The sequence below is a fragment of the Malaclemys terrapin genome, chromosome 10, assembly GCF_027887155.1.
Source record: "Malaclemys terrapin pileata isolate rMalTer1 chromosome 10, rMalTer1.hap1, whole genome shotgun sequence".
Taxonomy (NCBI): domain Eukaryota; kingdom Metazoa; phylum Chordata; order Testudines; family Emydidae; genus Malaclemys; species Malaclemys terrapin.
The window spans coordinates 36,277,771-36,293,786 of NC_071514.1; the positions used below are offsets into that span (position 1 = coordinate 36,277,771).

Genomic DNA, 16,016 nt, shown 5'->3' on the forward strand with positions numbered 1-16,016 from the left:
CAATGCTATCCCATAAAAGAAAATTCCTAAAATCAAGATACTATAACAAAAATAGCAACAGAGGGTTCTGTGGCACCTTTGAGACTAACAGAAGTATTGGGAACATAAGCTTTCGTGGGCTTATGCTCCCAATACTTCTGTTAGTCTCAAAGGTGCCACAGAACCCTCTGTTGCTTTTTACAGATTCAGACTAACACGGCTACCCCTCTGACATATAACAAAAATAACACACATAAAATCTTAACAATCACTGGGGCTGCGTTAAAGTGGTGGTTTTGTGATGAAACAGGCATTTCTTTATATATGATTAAAATAATGCAGTTACTAAATATGTTTGGGGGTGTAAGATTTAGGATTTACATAGATATTCATTTCTGTGCTTTTAAGTGCCTAGGGAGTTTTGCAGGCAAACAATGTGACAGGTAACTGCGCTGTTGTCACTTACCAACCTTAACTGGTGTTTTAAAGATTTTTGGTTTGGGATGTATATATATTTCCTTCCCAGCACAGACTGAGTGTTATGACTGGAATTCTAGGTGAGGTCTCAACTCTATAAAGATGTGATAATGTACAAATAAACTTCTTTTCCTTCAGTCATAAAAGTTTATAAATGGTAATCTGATTACATGACAAAGCAGATTGGTTTTCTTAAAAACAAAAATTCATCAGAGAAATTTCCTGAGCAGGAAGACAGTCCAGTAACAAAATGTTAAATTATGTTAGATCAACTAATGGTTTGGAAGCCTCCAGCTACTGTTCAGTTCTGAAACCTGATTTCAATTAAATATATTTGTACGCTAATCCCAAAGCCAATTTGGCCATCTCTGATTTCAGCAGAAAACTAGATACACATGATAAGATGAAAGTTTATTTTAAACTATATATGTAGATATGTAGATATATACATATCACAGTGATTAGATAATGGCTTCCAGAATTTGGTGAACTATCAGCCATGTTTAATGTTAAAAAAAAAGTACCTTTAATATTTTCTTAAAGATGTACTGTCCTGGTTTCTCTTAATTCTTGTGATCATTTAATGCATTATAAAGTAATACAGTGTACAATGAACTCATTAAAAGGCAATAGTTCTCCTACTGAGTTACTGGAAAGACACCATGCTTTGTGTCTCTGTTTTACATCTTATTACAAACACAAGGTTATCTAAAATTAGAAAAAACACCTTATAACGACATCCCACCCAGACATTGTTTATACTTGGCCATCAATCGCACTTTCTTACCACCAGAGAGTGAATTAGAAGAGTGATAACTATCTCTGCAGAAACGGAGCAATGCGTAATTAAGACATTAAACAGGAAACTAAAGAATGTGAAAACAGGCTGAATCTCAACAGTGCCACCTACAGCAAAAAGTACTGCAGGCAAAAGGATATGACAATTACTAGAAATATCAACCACAGACTGAATGAAGCGTTTTTGGTTTTTGTTAATATAAATTACGGTAATCTGATTGCAGTGTTAAAAGTCTAAGAAAAAGTTACATATTGCTATAAGTTTCATATCATTCCAAACCTGTCAGCGTGTAAGATGAAAGCTTCTTTTTCTTGGCAAAAATAAATCAATATGTTTTCAGCTTTCTTATTTAAGGCCCTCAAATAAAATACAAAGCATGCAATAATTTGTTTTTGAGGTTCTGTTTCTTGTTTTTAGCTTATCTGTAATGACAGGAACAGCACCAAGAGACACATTGCAACAATTGGGGCAGAACACTTCAGAAACAGTCTTACCTTGCATTCTACTACGCTCTGATCCGACTCACAAGTAACATAGATTTCATCAACTGCTCGTCTAAGATTGTCAAAAAGAAATGCCCAATATCGAGCTCTCAAATCAACTTTTCGAGGTTGCCTTGTTTTTGTTGGGCTTTTGTCAAAGTTTTTATCTCCAGCGGCTGCTGATGTTATTTTACAGTCTACTGTAGTACTCTGAAGAGATGAGATACAACATAAAAAAAAAACACAAATAAGTGTGGCAAGGGGTTGGGCTTCTGTATAACATAATTTTTTCAACATATGTCAACACTTTCAAACAAGACATCCTTCACTGAGGCTTACGCCATATCCCACTGACTGAGTTCTTCAAACAAATTTTCTCACCTTAAACAAAAGGGGCAGGTCTGTAGAACCTAATTTCTGTTTCTCTGACATTTCTAACCCAATATTTACATCTGCACAATAGCAGAAGATATTCTGCTCTGTATGTAGATGGGAAAATTGCATTTGCCCCATTACTTGTTCTGGCAAGAGTATGTTTCCAGAAGATGCAAACGTTATTTTGCTAATGACTATGCCAGGTACATTCTGTCATCAAACAAATGTTATTGCAAAGATATTGTATAGAACATTTTGTCTCAATTTTTTGTTAAAATATAATAACTTCAGTGTACAAGTCTTAAGGCCAGTGAACACAGCTGTGACCAGCCTTTTAATCAATGTTTTATTGCTTCACTGTAGGAAAGAAGTCAGTAAGCATCAAATTAGTTACAAAGAAAAGCTTTCATACTTCAAAAGATTCATGTCTTTGCCTGTATAGGTGACTTTCCATTCATCACACTCAATATTAGAAGGCAAATTCAAATCCAGCATATTGACTTTAATTGTGCTGCTCTTGCTTAAAGCCAGGTCTGAAGCTGTCTCTCTGTTGTTTTGACTCTAGAGTCATGATTTTAGCAGTGTTAAACACACCTTAAGCGTCTACCCTCATTTTCAAAGAAGAGAAATGGAGTATAAATTTATGGTTCTCTGCAAATTATTGAGATATAAATGCTATGTTAAATTTGATTACTCTATTTTCTTTGGGCTCGTATTAGCCCCAAATTTTCTTCGTGACTGCTGGATCATAGATGCTCTGTTATGTGCCATCTTAAAAGCAATAATTTAATGATTACTACAGCCTTACACATCTGCTGAGCTTGCACGTTCAGTTCATTCCTTTTCATAATGTGGGAGGTAGGTTTTTCCTTCGTTGACTGATCTACTGTAACTCAGTCATGGAAGACATTCTAAAGGGGTGTGAAGCACCTCTTCCTGGCTGACAGCTCCAAAATTGAATTCAGCAAGATTCAGGATACTGGGTCCATCTAGCCTAAGATTCTCTCCCACAACAACAGCAAAGAGGAAGGAAGGAGTTCCCATACTAGAAGTGCTGCGGGTATGGGGGGTCCTCTCCAGCACCTGGGACAAGCACCCCAAATCAATCCAAAGTGATCCTCAATCACATACAATTTTACCATGTATCTATTAACTAGATCTGAGAACAAAACAGGCCAAAGTCCTAGCATATGAAAGCATAAATAGAATTATAGTCACTGGCAGGTCAAAATTGGCCCCAAATTTAGGTTTTGTAAAAATAAGCTACCAGCTCAAATGTAAATATATAAATATTGCTCTGCAGCATTTGAAATCCAGATAATGCAGCACTTCACTAGTTTCTATGCATGAGAACATGCCATTGCTTAAAGTGATTACAAATCAGTGAAACTGACCAGTCTATTTTCACTGTCTAAATTGAGAGAAATACAAAAAGCAAGAAAATACATAAATAATTAAAAGAAAATTAGATTTTTAAAAAGTTACTTCCCAGACTATTTAAAGGAAATTTGGGAATAAAGTTGTCACTATTCTCCTTAAAAGACACTGGCAAGATATTGAAAACTACAACATTACATCTAATCAAATACAAAACAAAAAGAATGGAGAATAAGCTTTTATAAATAAAAAGGCGCTCATGCATCCTTTTTTTCATATCAAAAGAAAAGACTGAAATTAGATATATACGGACAACACAAACATAGCATTGTGTTAGTTAAGGCATGAGAACCAGAAAACAAAACCAACTTTAAATGGAAAGTAAAAATGACCATTTAATTTCATTAGCCAAACAATCAAGCAGCATAAATGGAAAAAAATAATTTAAATATTTCTTTTTCATAATTCGTATCTTGAAGCATTCCTTTACCACTCCTTTCATGCATATGTTTTCTGTAGCAGAGATCTCTAGAATGTTATATTGAACGAGACACTAGTACATTTTTAGTATTGCTTGGAGAACTCCATCTTTTCAAATTCCAAATTCTTTAAACTCAATCTTTTAGTCAGTGTGTCAAAATGAACAAAATAATATATGAGCCAGGATGCCTACAGGATACATCAATTAAACAAAGGGATGAGAATTTCAACAGTTTAAGTCAGTTATTGAAACAAAAATGCTTACGGGCTCCCACTTTTATATTCCAAGATTAAATCCATTGAGATTTAAAACAGCCCAAGCTACTAAATCCTTGAAAAACAGGTTTTATAATTAAAACAACTAATCTTAACTACAATATTGAGAACAGGATGCTATAATAATTGGCTTGGGTTCAAATCCTACTGCTCCTCAGTGAAAAGCTGAAAAATATTTTTCTCCTGTGCCAAAAGTTTGTTTCATTGCAGGAAAGTTTGCATTCAACAGAGACAGAGCACCATTGTAGAAATGTCATTTAAGCCCAAAGGCAATACAAGTTAAAATACAAACTCTACAGTAATTTTGGATGAAAGTCTCAACATTATAAATAGAAGGTAGATGGATTAGGGGAAAACCAGAAAAACATTTTTTATGTTGGCATTTGTGCAAAAGAGATCCCAAGACTGTGCAAATACTAAGTGCACAGAGGATTTTCCTTGTTCTCCTCAGAAGGTTCTTTGTGATTTTTAGTATTCCATCATAAAGACACTGCAATAAATTCAGTGCCACTTTCAACAAATTATGCTGGCTTTAAATTAAAAAGAATTCTCTGCATGTTTGGAAAACATACAGTATATCAAATCAGATTTTTATATAAAAATGACACACCTTTAAAAGTGAAACAGTAAGTGAGAATCAAATAATTTTTAAATTACTGTATTCTAAGACTATAAATGTCTCTACTTCTTTTCTAGAAGATTTTTAACTACAGGCCACATTTCTAGACATGTAACTACCAAACAGAAGTGAATTGCACAAATGTGTGAGGGCAAAACTTGCCAAACTGTTTATTAAAGATCAGCTCTATTAGAATTCCTGTATCCTTTTATGGGTTTTCTCCGCATTCCAGTCTATTCTTCCTCTCAGATAGCTCCTGCTCTGTCTACACTGCAAAATACATCATGTAATGTACTAAAACATTTGGTAAATTTCATTTAGTAACTAACAAGGAGCACACAGTGCAATCAGATTGATCATGATCTCAATGGCTGCACTCAAATTTCTTTATCACAATAAAATTTACCAAAGTTGTAATACATTTAATTTTGCAAACCAAACCAAAATAGTGCATGAGAAACTGGAAGAGCAATAAAGTAAAAGTGTGCACTTTGAGCCTATTCACTTTACCTTCTGTAAGAACGCAAGGCAGATTGCTGGAAATAATCCACACTTGGATGCTTTTGGCCAAATGCCATGTATGGTTTATTTAAATAGTGATTTTGATCAAGTCTAAGATTTATGACTTTGCCAATTCCATATACATATTTAAATTTTGCTAGCAAGTATAAGAATTGCAAAACATTCTCCATTATATTAATATTTGAAATATGCATTCCATGATATAGTATACAAATGAAAAAATAAGGAAAAATCTACACAGAAGACAAGAAACTGGTGGAGTACCCACCAGGCCTTTCTCTCAGAGAGAGCAATGATTTCTGACCCCAAACTAATGATTTTAGGGTATCCATGGTGGCCAGGGCCAACTACAGAGAGCCGTCATACCACTCCAAGCACTGACAACACTTCCTTTGGAGACTGAAAATCGTGCAATGCAATCTGTAGTGCTTGAGCCTTAAAACCACACTGAAAATCACTCTCCATACTTTTGCCATCTGTAGTGGAAGCAACCTCCAGAGCCCAGATAATTTTAATTACATTTCACTGAACCTTTCCTTTTTCTGTTGTCCTTTTTTCTGTTATTTCAGCACATATGAGCCATTAATACTGCTCTTTCTAAATGTGTATTACCTTGAACATGTCTTGCAGTTTTCTAAAATTAATTTAATCTGTTACCGGGAGTTCTTCATAATCCTTCCTTATTTTGAATAGCCTACATAATTTTGTTGGAAAATTGTGCTTTTTCCTAGTACTGATGTCTGAACCCCGCTATTCGTCTATGTCAATGCAGGCATCTGATGATTTATTTCTAATATTCATTTAATGTTTCTTTTCTCCTAACCATATTTTAATACATCAATACAAATAAATAGCAGGCATTATGACCGGACATTACCTCTTACTCAACATTTACCATGCTTCTTCTTAATAATATTTTTATTATAGTAGAGCCTCACAGCCCCAAAGACATAATACAGAGGAGTTTATCATCTCAGTGCAAGAGACAACAAATGGATACAATGGACAGACAAGGGGAGCACAAGGAAACAAAGAGACAAACTGCCTCCTCTGAGGGACATCATCAAAACCTGTTTGAAAAATTTATAACTATGTTCTTCTGGTAGTTTTATCATGAACCTTTTCATAAGCATCAACCTCACCAGTGGGCTTTGTATCTATAGTATGGTTTTGGTGCAGGGAAGCACAATCTTTCCCTGTTACTTATCCTTCAAGTCTCAAGATCTTGATGTGTTTGCATGTTGTCTCTTGTGAACCAAAAGGAAAAACTCAACAGCTGCATGTGACTCACCAGGTGTGACTACTCAATTTGTGGGCTCTGTTTTATGGTCTCTTGACTTTAATTTAGATGCAAAAATAAAATCCCTTAAGGTTTTCCTACTTATAAATAAGTATAAAGGAAAAATAAATGAATCTTAACTATCTTTCCAATGTAATAAAATACTTAAGGAGGAAGCAAGCTACCTGCTATCCTTGTTGCACTACAGACACAGAACTTCAAGATGTAATTCTGTGTGGACACAGTTTACAATCTTAAATTACAGGACTGACATCTTTGAACTGCCCGTAGAATTGCAAAGGAATGTGATACCCTACTGACAGATTAGTAGAAAAAAGATAAAAATACAATTATACCTTTTACTGAAGGAGAAGACTAACTTATTTATTATATGGGACAGGACTTTTTCCCCACCCTTGCTTGTATCTCAATTTGTAAATATTCCATAGCCAACACGTGCACACAGCTTATGTGACCCAGGGAGTACTGTCTTCAGTTCTGAGCCACTAATAATTTGAACCCTATGTAGAAATGTAAGAAGGAATCTGAAACCACTAGAACTTTTTTCCAACCTAAAACATAAAAACAGTTCACAGATTTTGTTCAAACTTTTCTTTTTAAAAAAGCTTAGCTTAGCCCTGCACATAAACTTTTAGACCAAAATGTATTATGGCTAATTTACAACTATTTTAAAGTTTATGATGGAAAAGATGACAACCTTAACTACAGTGTCATAAATGGTTATATTATAACAATAGCATTTACCCTCTGCAGTCTGCATTTATAAAAACCATTACCTTGGTAAGGTGATTAGGCTTCTTCTCACATTCAGCAAAGATTGTGAACATAAAGAATGAATTGTCACAAAACAGGTTTAATGAACTTCTCGTAATTGAAATGAACATCTTTAAATAGATCTTAACGATGAGCCCTGGAGTCAGTTTTTATATTTATCTCTGAATTTTATACATGTGCTACATTTAGCATTCATTTATTGGTTTATCTTTCTTGAGTATTTTGAGTATCAATTGTATTTGGTCACCCAAAAATGACCCCAGTAGACATCCTTACTGCTTGAAATTGTTCATATATGATCACTTGCCAGACAGCTGTATATTCTGGAAGTGTGAGGTTCTTTGGGCAAAAGATTTGAAAAGCAAGAGTTTGATAAACAAGTGCTTTTTATCTTCTAAAATGTTTCTGTAATGTCATATCTCAAAAACAGCTTGGTCTAGACCCGGGGTTCCCAAACTTGGTTTGCAGCTTGTTCGGGGTAAGCTCCTGGCGGGCCACGAGACACTTTGTTTACATGAGCGTCCGCAGGTATGGCTGCTCGCAGCTTCCAGTGGCCAGGAACGGCGAACCGCGGCCAATGGGAGCTGGGAGCAGCCGTACTTGCAGACGTTCAGGTAAACAAAGCATCTCGCGGCCCACCAGGGGCTTACCCTGAACAAGCCGTGAACCAAGTTTGTGAACCCCTAGTCTAGAAACTCCAGATTTGTTTTATTCAGTTTTCTTTAAGGAAGTTTAGTACCTACAAACAATTTTAAAATTGTTGGATAATTTACATGTACTACAAATATTTAAATCTCTGAGAAGTCTGCAAAATCCGTAGTGTATTTTCTAAAGACTCTCTAGTTCCTACTCACTACTATTGTATATAATGAAAAATTAATTTAAACATAAGCCAGTTTAATTTTTTGAATGATCTTTAAACCTAGATTAAAAGAATCATCTTACACACAAGTTCAATAGAACCTCAAAGATATGAGCACCAGAGTTACGGACTGCCCGGTCAACCGGACACCATGTGAAAATGGAAATAACCAATCAGGCAGCAGCAAAGACAAAAAAAATAAATAAAAGGAAATACTGTACTGTGCTGCATCTTAACGGTAGGCACATTTGGGCTGCCTGTCCCCACCTCACCCCCAAGTGCAGGGCAGCCACTTACAGCTAGGAGGTAAAGATGCTGGGGCTGCCAGCCCAAGGCAGCTGGAACCAGCAGAGGAGGCACAGCATTATGATTGGTGTCACTTTCACCCCCTTTTCACCTCCCGAGTGGGGAGGGGGGCATTCTGTTTTTACTGCCCCTCCCCAGGCTGGGAAGGAGATGCACTGTTTTTACACTGTCATAACTATAAAGGGAAGGGTAACAGCTGTCCTGTGTACAGTACTATAAAATCCCTCCTGGCCAGAGACTCCAAAATCCTTTTCCCTGTAAAGGGTTAAGAAGCTCAGGTAACCTGGCTGGCATCTGACCCAAAGGACCAATAAGGGGACAAGATACTTTCAAATCTTGGGGGCGGGGGAAGGCTTTTGTTTGTGCTCTTTGTTTTGGGAGTTTGTTCGCTCTTGGGACTGAGAGGGACCAGACATCAATCCAGGTTCTCCACATCTTTCTAAACAAGTCTCTCCTATTTCAAACTTGTAAGTAAATAGCCAGGCAAGGCATCTTAGTTTTACTTTGTTTTCTCAACTTGTAAATGTACCTTTTACTACAGTGTTTATCTTTGTTTGCTGTACTTTGAACCTAAGACTAGAGGGAAGTCCTCTGAGCTCTTTAAGTTTAATTACCCTGTAAAGTTATTTTCCATACTAATTTTACAGAGATAATTTTTACCTTTTTCTTTAATTAAAAACCTTCTTTTTAAGAACCTGGTTAATTTTTTCCTTGTTTTAGATACAAGGGGGTTGAATCTGTATTCACCAGGAGTTGGTGGAAGAAAGAAGGGGGGATGGTTAATTTCTCCTTGTTTTAAGATCCAAGGAGTTTGGATCTGTATTCACCAGAGAATTGGTGAAGGTCTCTCAAGGCTTCCCAACTAGCTTTGGGACGGTGGCAGCGGACCAGACCTAAGCTGGTAGTTAAGCTTAGAAGTCTTCATGCAGGCCCCCACATTTTGTACTCTAAAGTTCAAAGTGGGGATACAGCCTTGACATACACACACACACTCTCTCTCTCCCTCCCTCTCCCGCCTGGCAGGAGGAGGAGAAGCTTGCAAACTCAGTCCAACCCAGGGCAAGAAGCTGTCAGCAAGGAAGCAGCGGGTGCTGAGGAGGGAGCTCAGCTACTGCTGGAGCCTGGCCTGGAGTGTCAACTGCTGGATCTGGAGTCCGAACTGCACTTTGTTCAGAGTTATAAACATTTCACAGTTACGGACAACCTCCATTCCCAAGGTTCGTAACTCTGAGGTTCTACTGTATGCAGAGCAGGGTGGATAAAAACCAATGATTTTTTTTTTGAAAAAAATCAACAGAATCTGATTTTTTATTTAAATCGGATTTTTTTGATAAAATGCTTTTTGAGGAAAAAACCTATCTAAAAATAGTTTTAGTTAAGATACATTATATCTCAAAGATATCTCATCACGGAATAGTGATTATAAATTCTAATTCTATAGTATGAGACAATATATTCATGTAATGTTTAAGAAAAGTTTTGTAAATGAGTTCCAACAGTTCATGGATTAGGGACCCAATCCTATAAGGTTCCAGGGGCTTCTGTATAGATTATTTAGGTTAATCTTTCTATCTACCCAATGGGACTCACTGCTAAGTCTAGAAGATACCATCAGAGATGCTTAGTTTTGCAGTTCTCAGACTTTGGATCTGCATCTCCAGAGATAACATGCTTGTTAGCAGCAAAAAATGTTTTAAAATAAAGAAATAATATATAGAGGTGAGAAATAACAGACCTCAACCATATTGTCCCTCTGCAAATTTGTGTACATAGAATCAATCCCTTACCTCTCTCTAAAAGTGCAAAGTTTCAAAAAGTTCAGTGAATAGAAGATTATTGGGTGTGGAATAGATCTGGACAAGAAGAAGAAGTCTGGAGATAAATGTGAGATGGGAGGGACAGGCAGTAGAAACAGAAGTGAAACTGTTTGAGCAGCATATTCCATAAGTCTTAAGGTCTTTCTGAATGTAGCCTTCATTGATTTGAGATCTACCATACCATTCTCTCACTAGAGGGAAAAACCTATAATGGCAGCAGGCCATAAAAGAGACCCAGTTTGGGAATATTTTAATGAAGTTCCTCTACCTGTGGATAAGACAGGCATGCGTGCAAAATGCAAACAGTGCAACAAAGAAATGCAAGGCCTGGTTGCCCAAATGAAACAACATCATGTGAAGTGTTCCTTCTCAGGAGGAAGCTGTGTTGAAGATGATGAAAGAAACATGTCTGAACAAGCAGGATCTTCAGGTTGGTAACTTTTTTTATTTTATACTTCTTTCTTAAGGACTGCCTGTCTTCCTTCTGGACTATTCTTGAATTCTCATATTTGAGCAAAAAATATAGTTGTTACTCTATGATACTAACATTTTAGATGCAGTTGTGATAAAAAATAAATACACCTCTACCCCAATATAATGCTGTCCTCGGGAGCCAAAAAATCTTACCGCGTTATAGGTGAAACCGTGTTATATCGATCCGCCGGAGTGCGCAGCCCCACCCCCCCGGAGCACGGCTTTACCGTGTTATATCCAATTCGTGTTATATCGGGTCGCGTTATATCGGGGTAGAGGTGTAGCTGAAATAGGCATATCTTCCTTTTACAATTTCACCTTTAAAGCAGTACTGAGTGTCAGTGAATGCAATGAGTAATACTAAATGAGCAGTATGGTAATAATAATTAAATAACTGCATTGACTTATTTAGTTTAGGAGAATCCATCCTCAACATACAGGATTCTGAAGACTATCCACCTTCAAGATCACCATCATTTTCTATAGTTTCAGAGTTATCTGCCAATGATAGTGTTTCAGTCACATCATGTATGTCACATAGCCACAGTATATCACCTGTAGCAAAAAAAAAAAAAAAATCTCTATCATCCAGAAACAACCATATAAAGTTTGTGATAAGAACAAGCAGATTACAAAAAGAGGTAATTGATGAAAAAGTTTCTTTATGCAACAAACTCTCCTTTCTATATGATTGAGAACCCACACTTCATTAACATGGTTCAGTCATTAAGACCAGGATACAGCCACCCAACAGAGCCGATGTCGCAGGCAAATTGCTGGATAAAGTTTATGAAAGAGAAATTGAGCAGTGTGCAAAAGGCCTAGAGGGTGAAATTGTTAACCCGAGTCTTCATGGGTGGAGTAATGTCCACAATGATCCTGTTGTATGTGCTTGTGTGACAACAGAAGAAGGGAATGTCTTCCATATAGAAACAATTGATACATCAGGAAGTGCACACACAGTAGAATACTTACAAGAAGTAGCAGTAAAAGCTATAACAAACGGTGAAAAAAAATTCAAATCTCTAGTATGCAGCTTGTCAGAGACAATGCTGCAAATGTATCCAAGATGAGAAGAAATTTAGAAGAGAGTGAAGAGAGCTAACAACATATGGTTGCAGTGCTCATTTGATGCACCTCCTAGCCAAAGACTTCAGTGTTCCCTAAATAAAGGCTAATGTTGTTGAAATTGCAAAATACTTCTGTAACAACCACTTTGCAGCAGCTGCTTTGAAAAAAGTGGGAGGAACCAAGCTAACTCTCCCACAAGACGTGCGATGGAACTCAGTAGTGGACTGTTTTGAGCACTGTATCAAGAACTGGCCTAATCTGATGACAGTTTGTCAACAAAATCATGAAAAAATAGATGGCACTGTCACAGCCAAAGTTCTCAACATTGGGCTTAAGAGAAATGTTGAACACATGATGGGTACCCTAAAGCCTATTTCTGTAGCCTTGAACAAAACACAAGGAAATAGCTGTTTTATTGCTGATGCTGTTGAAATTTCAAGGGAACTGAGTGAGATCTTAAAAAGAGAAATATGCAATGACAGAGTTAAATTACAAGCATTAAAAAAATGAATGGGACAAGCACTATCTCCAGCTCATTTTCTTGCAAATATTCTTAATACTCGGTACCCTGGTCAATCCTCAACTGCTGAAGAAGAGGAGTTGGCTATGACATGGACATCCAGCAATCATCCCTCCATAATGCCAACTATAATAAACTTCAGAGCTAAGGGTGAACCATTCAAGAAATACATGTTTCCTGATTATGTTTTAAAGAAAGTCACACCAGTGAACAGGTGGAAATCACTTAAGCACTTGGATTCAGAGACTTCTGAAGTGATTTTAACAACAATAGCTTTCTTCTGCCAGTGTACAAAAAGTATTTTCTTCCTTTGGACTAATTCATTCCAAATTGAGAAATCATTTGGGACCTGAAAAAGCAGGAAAGCTTGTTTTTCTTTTCCAGATTATGAACAAACAGGAAAATGAAGGTGAAGACAACTGAATTAGCTGCAGAAGCCAATATTTTAAGTTTTTCATGATGACCTGGCTGACATAGTCAATTTAATTTTTGTTTTTTTAAAAAACATATTTCATTTAACTAGTTTAGTTAAAAACAATTTTAACAAAAACAAACTTGATTTTAAAAAACTTGAATGTTTAACTAAATTCAAAAATTTAAATGTTTATTTTGTTAAAATATACTATGTTTGCTGTTTAAGAAAAAAATCCAGAATACATAACGTTGTTGTTTTAGTTAATAAAACAATTTAAATGTCTGTCTGGTGATGTTCTCCTCCTAATACAGCCTAGCAAGAAAATCCTCCAAATATTAATGATTAACCTGTTGAACTGGAGATATTTATGAAGTCATTGGGAGGTGAACTATCTGCTTCAATTACCTTTGGTAAATGAAATAACCAATCATTCATTTTCTGATATAGCTGTAAAACTAATCTGAAAAGTTTTCAAAATAAATCACTTGAAAAATGTATAGTGTATACCTTCTAGAAATGAAACCTACATCTATCTCTGAGTTATGAAGAATATGTATTAAGGTTATAACAACCAACAAGAATGCACTTTTATGTAGAAATCCATGATTAAATCAAGTCTTCCAGATTTTCACTGACTTCAATGAGAGGTAGATCTGCCCCTTTGTGACAGTGAAATGCTGTTTTGTTACTTTAAAGAAAACAGAAAAAATAAATACCGTATTTTCCGGCGTATAAGACGACTGGGCGTATAAGACGACCCCCAACTTTTCCAGTTAAAATATAGAGTTTGGGATATACTCGCCGTATAAGACTACCCCTCTTCCAACGCACACCAAATAAAAATTAAAAAAACATCAGATTTGATTTCAATATGGTAATTTTAATTCAAATGCTTATGACATGCAGGTACTTAGCAGGAAAACTGTCACTTATAAACATAAGGCTGTTTGTCATCAAACATGTAAACATAAAACAGTGCAAGTGGATTAAACTTTTCCTAATTCACTCTAAAGCTGAAAGGAAGGATAAGACAATAAACCCATGGGAGCTGCCATGCTGTTTGTTTTCTAAGCTGTCAACCAAACTGGAACTGATGATGATAGGAGGAAGATAACAAACAATAGAGAGAGAGCAAGTGCCGGGCAAGTCTCTGGCGAGTTAGCAACGCCCATCATAACTGCAAGCTATGGTATTTTTACAGGTTTTGCTGGCATGACAGTTTCCCTTTAAAAGCCTTCAAAATCCTCCTGTTCGTCATCTGATATCATAAGTACATCAATGACATCTTGTGATACATTTGTAAGGCAGTCATCGTATGGATCGAATTCCGTATCAGATGGTGTGGTCTCAGCTTCAGCTTCCTCTTCATCTTGCCACAAGTAGTCGTCCTCCATACCATCTAATGAATTTGATATGCCACACTTCTTGAAAGACTTGATTACTGTTTCTGCATCAATATCATTCCAGGCTTTTATGACAAAGTTGCACAAAACATCCAACTGTGGAGCACGCATGTTTCCTCCTTTTGTGAATGACTTTTCGCCGCTAACCATCCATTCATTCCACTGTTCTCGAATGCGATCTTTAAATGGCTTGTTTAGGCACACATCCAGTGGCTGTACCAACGATGTCAATCCTGCAGGAATAACTGCCACATCTGTGTTTAGTCTTGCAAGCCTTTGCTTGGTGCTGGGAGTTAAATGAGCCCTGAACATATCCCACACCAGTAGACTACATTTTTGAATAAGTCCACCTGGTCGCCTGCTCCATACATTATCAAGCCATAGCTTTACCCCTTCTTCATCCATCCAGCCTTTTTCATTCACATGTACAAAACAACCAACAGGGAACTTGAGTTTCGGCATTGTTTTTCTTTTAAAAATAATCATTGGTCTCAGTTTGGCACCATCAGCTGTGCATCCTAGTACCACTGTAAAACTGGACTTCTCATGTCCTGTTGTTTTAATTAAAATTGTTTTTTCACCTTTTTGATGGACAGTTTTATTTCCAACCATATCAAAATTAACTGGAGTTTCATCCATATTTCCAATACTACTTAACGCATAGCCATGTTTAGTGTGCTGTTGTATTACGTATCGATGGAAACTATTTACTTTGCTATCAAGATCTGCAGGTAATTTTTGGGCAATTTTCGTCTTTTGCCTCAGTACCATATTATGCCTTCCCATGAATCTAGTACACCAGGATACAGTGGCCTTAAATCTGTTGCTGTGATCTGGGTTAGATTTGGCCCACTGAAGTGCAAACAAACGTATTTTATTTCGTGTCACTACATAACCGTTTTGGCGATGCTCATTCACCATGTCTGCTACATGTTTTTCGAGTTCTGGCCAATGTGGGGTGCCTCTTCTTAATGCACACTTACCCTTTGGCATACTCTTTAATGCTTTTTCATTTGCTTTCCAGTCCCGAACCATCTTTTCTGTTACTCCATATTGTCTTGCAGCAGCGCAGTTATTATGTTCCATGGCAAAGTTTACAACTTTAAGTTTGAAACTGGCTTCATATTTCTTTCTTCTTGCTGGTGGAGCCATGATGGGGTTTTGACTGTTGGAAATTTGTATACTGTACTGTATGTACTGGTGCTATACTGTATGAACAGGTACAGATACTGGTGCTGTACTCTATGTGGTACCCAGTATACAACAGCGATGTACCTTACCGGCGATTGGCTGGTTGTTGTATACAAAGCCTGCTTGGATTGGTCAGCTCTCCCTGCCTGCCCAGCCCTCCCTGTCTCCAAGACTATCAGAGCGGTAGCGCAAACACGCCTCTTTCACCCGTCTGGCCCGCCCTTGTATCCTATTACCTCCTTCTCTGCCTCTCAGATCTCGCACATGCGTGCCTGTGCCGCTTCACTGCAGTCCTCAGGAGCGAGATCTGAGAGGCAGAGAAGGAGGTAATAGGATACAAGGGTGGGCCAGACGGGTGAAAGAGGCGTGTTTGCGCTACCGCGTGTTTTTCTGGGCACAGCGCCGCTCTCTCTCTTTTTTCCATACCCCGGGCGTCCCGGACGCCTGCAGCTTGCTCCGCCCTTGCTGCTTTCATACGGTCGCCGCATACGGCGGGG

The 16,016-nt window shown here is 37.3% G+C and overlaps 1 protein-coding gene across 5 annotated transcripts in view; it reads right to left on the reverse strand.

Moving 5' to 3' along the window:
* SCAPER (S-phase cyclin A associated protein in the ER) overlaps positions 1-16,016 on the reverse strand; it is a 379,512-nt gene that overhangs the window by 318,205 nt on the left and 45,291 nt on the right. For 4 of the 5 annotated variants that reach the window (XM_054041165.1, XM_054041164.1, XM_054041163.1 and 1 more), the window contains exon 5: positions 1,750-1,947. The exons of the other annotated variant lie outside the window; for it this stretch is intronic. In XM_054041165.1, coding sequence (XP_053897140.1) covers positions 1,750-1,947 — 198 coding nt within the window. The remainder of the gene's footprint in view (positions 1-1,749; positions 1,948-16,016) is intronic. 5 annotated transcript variants of the gene reach the window in all.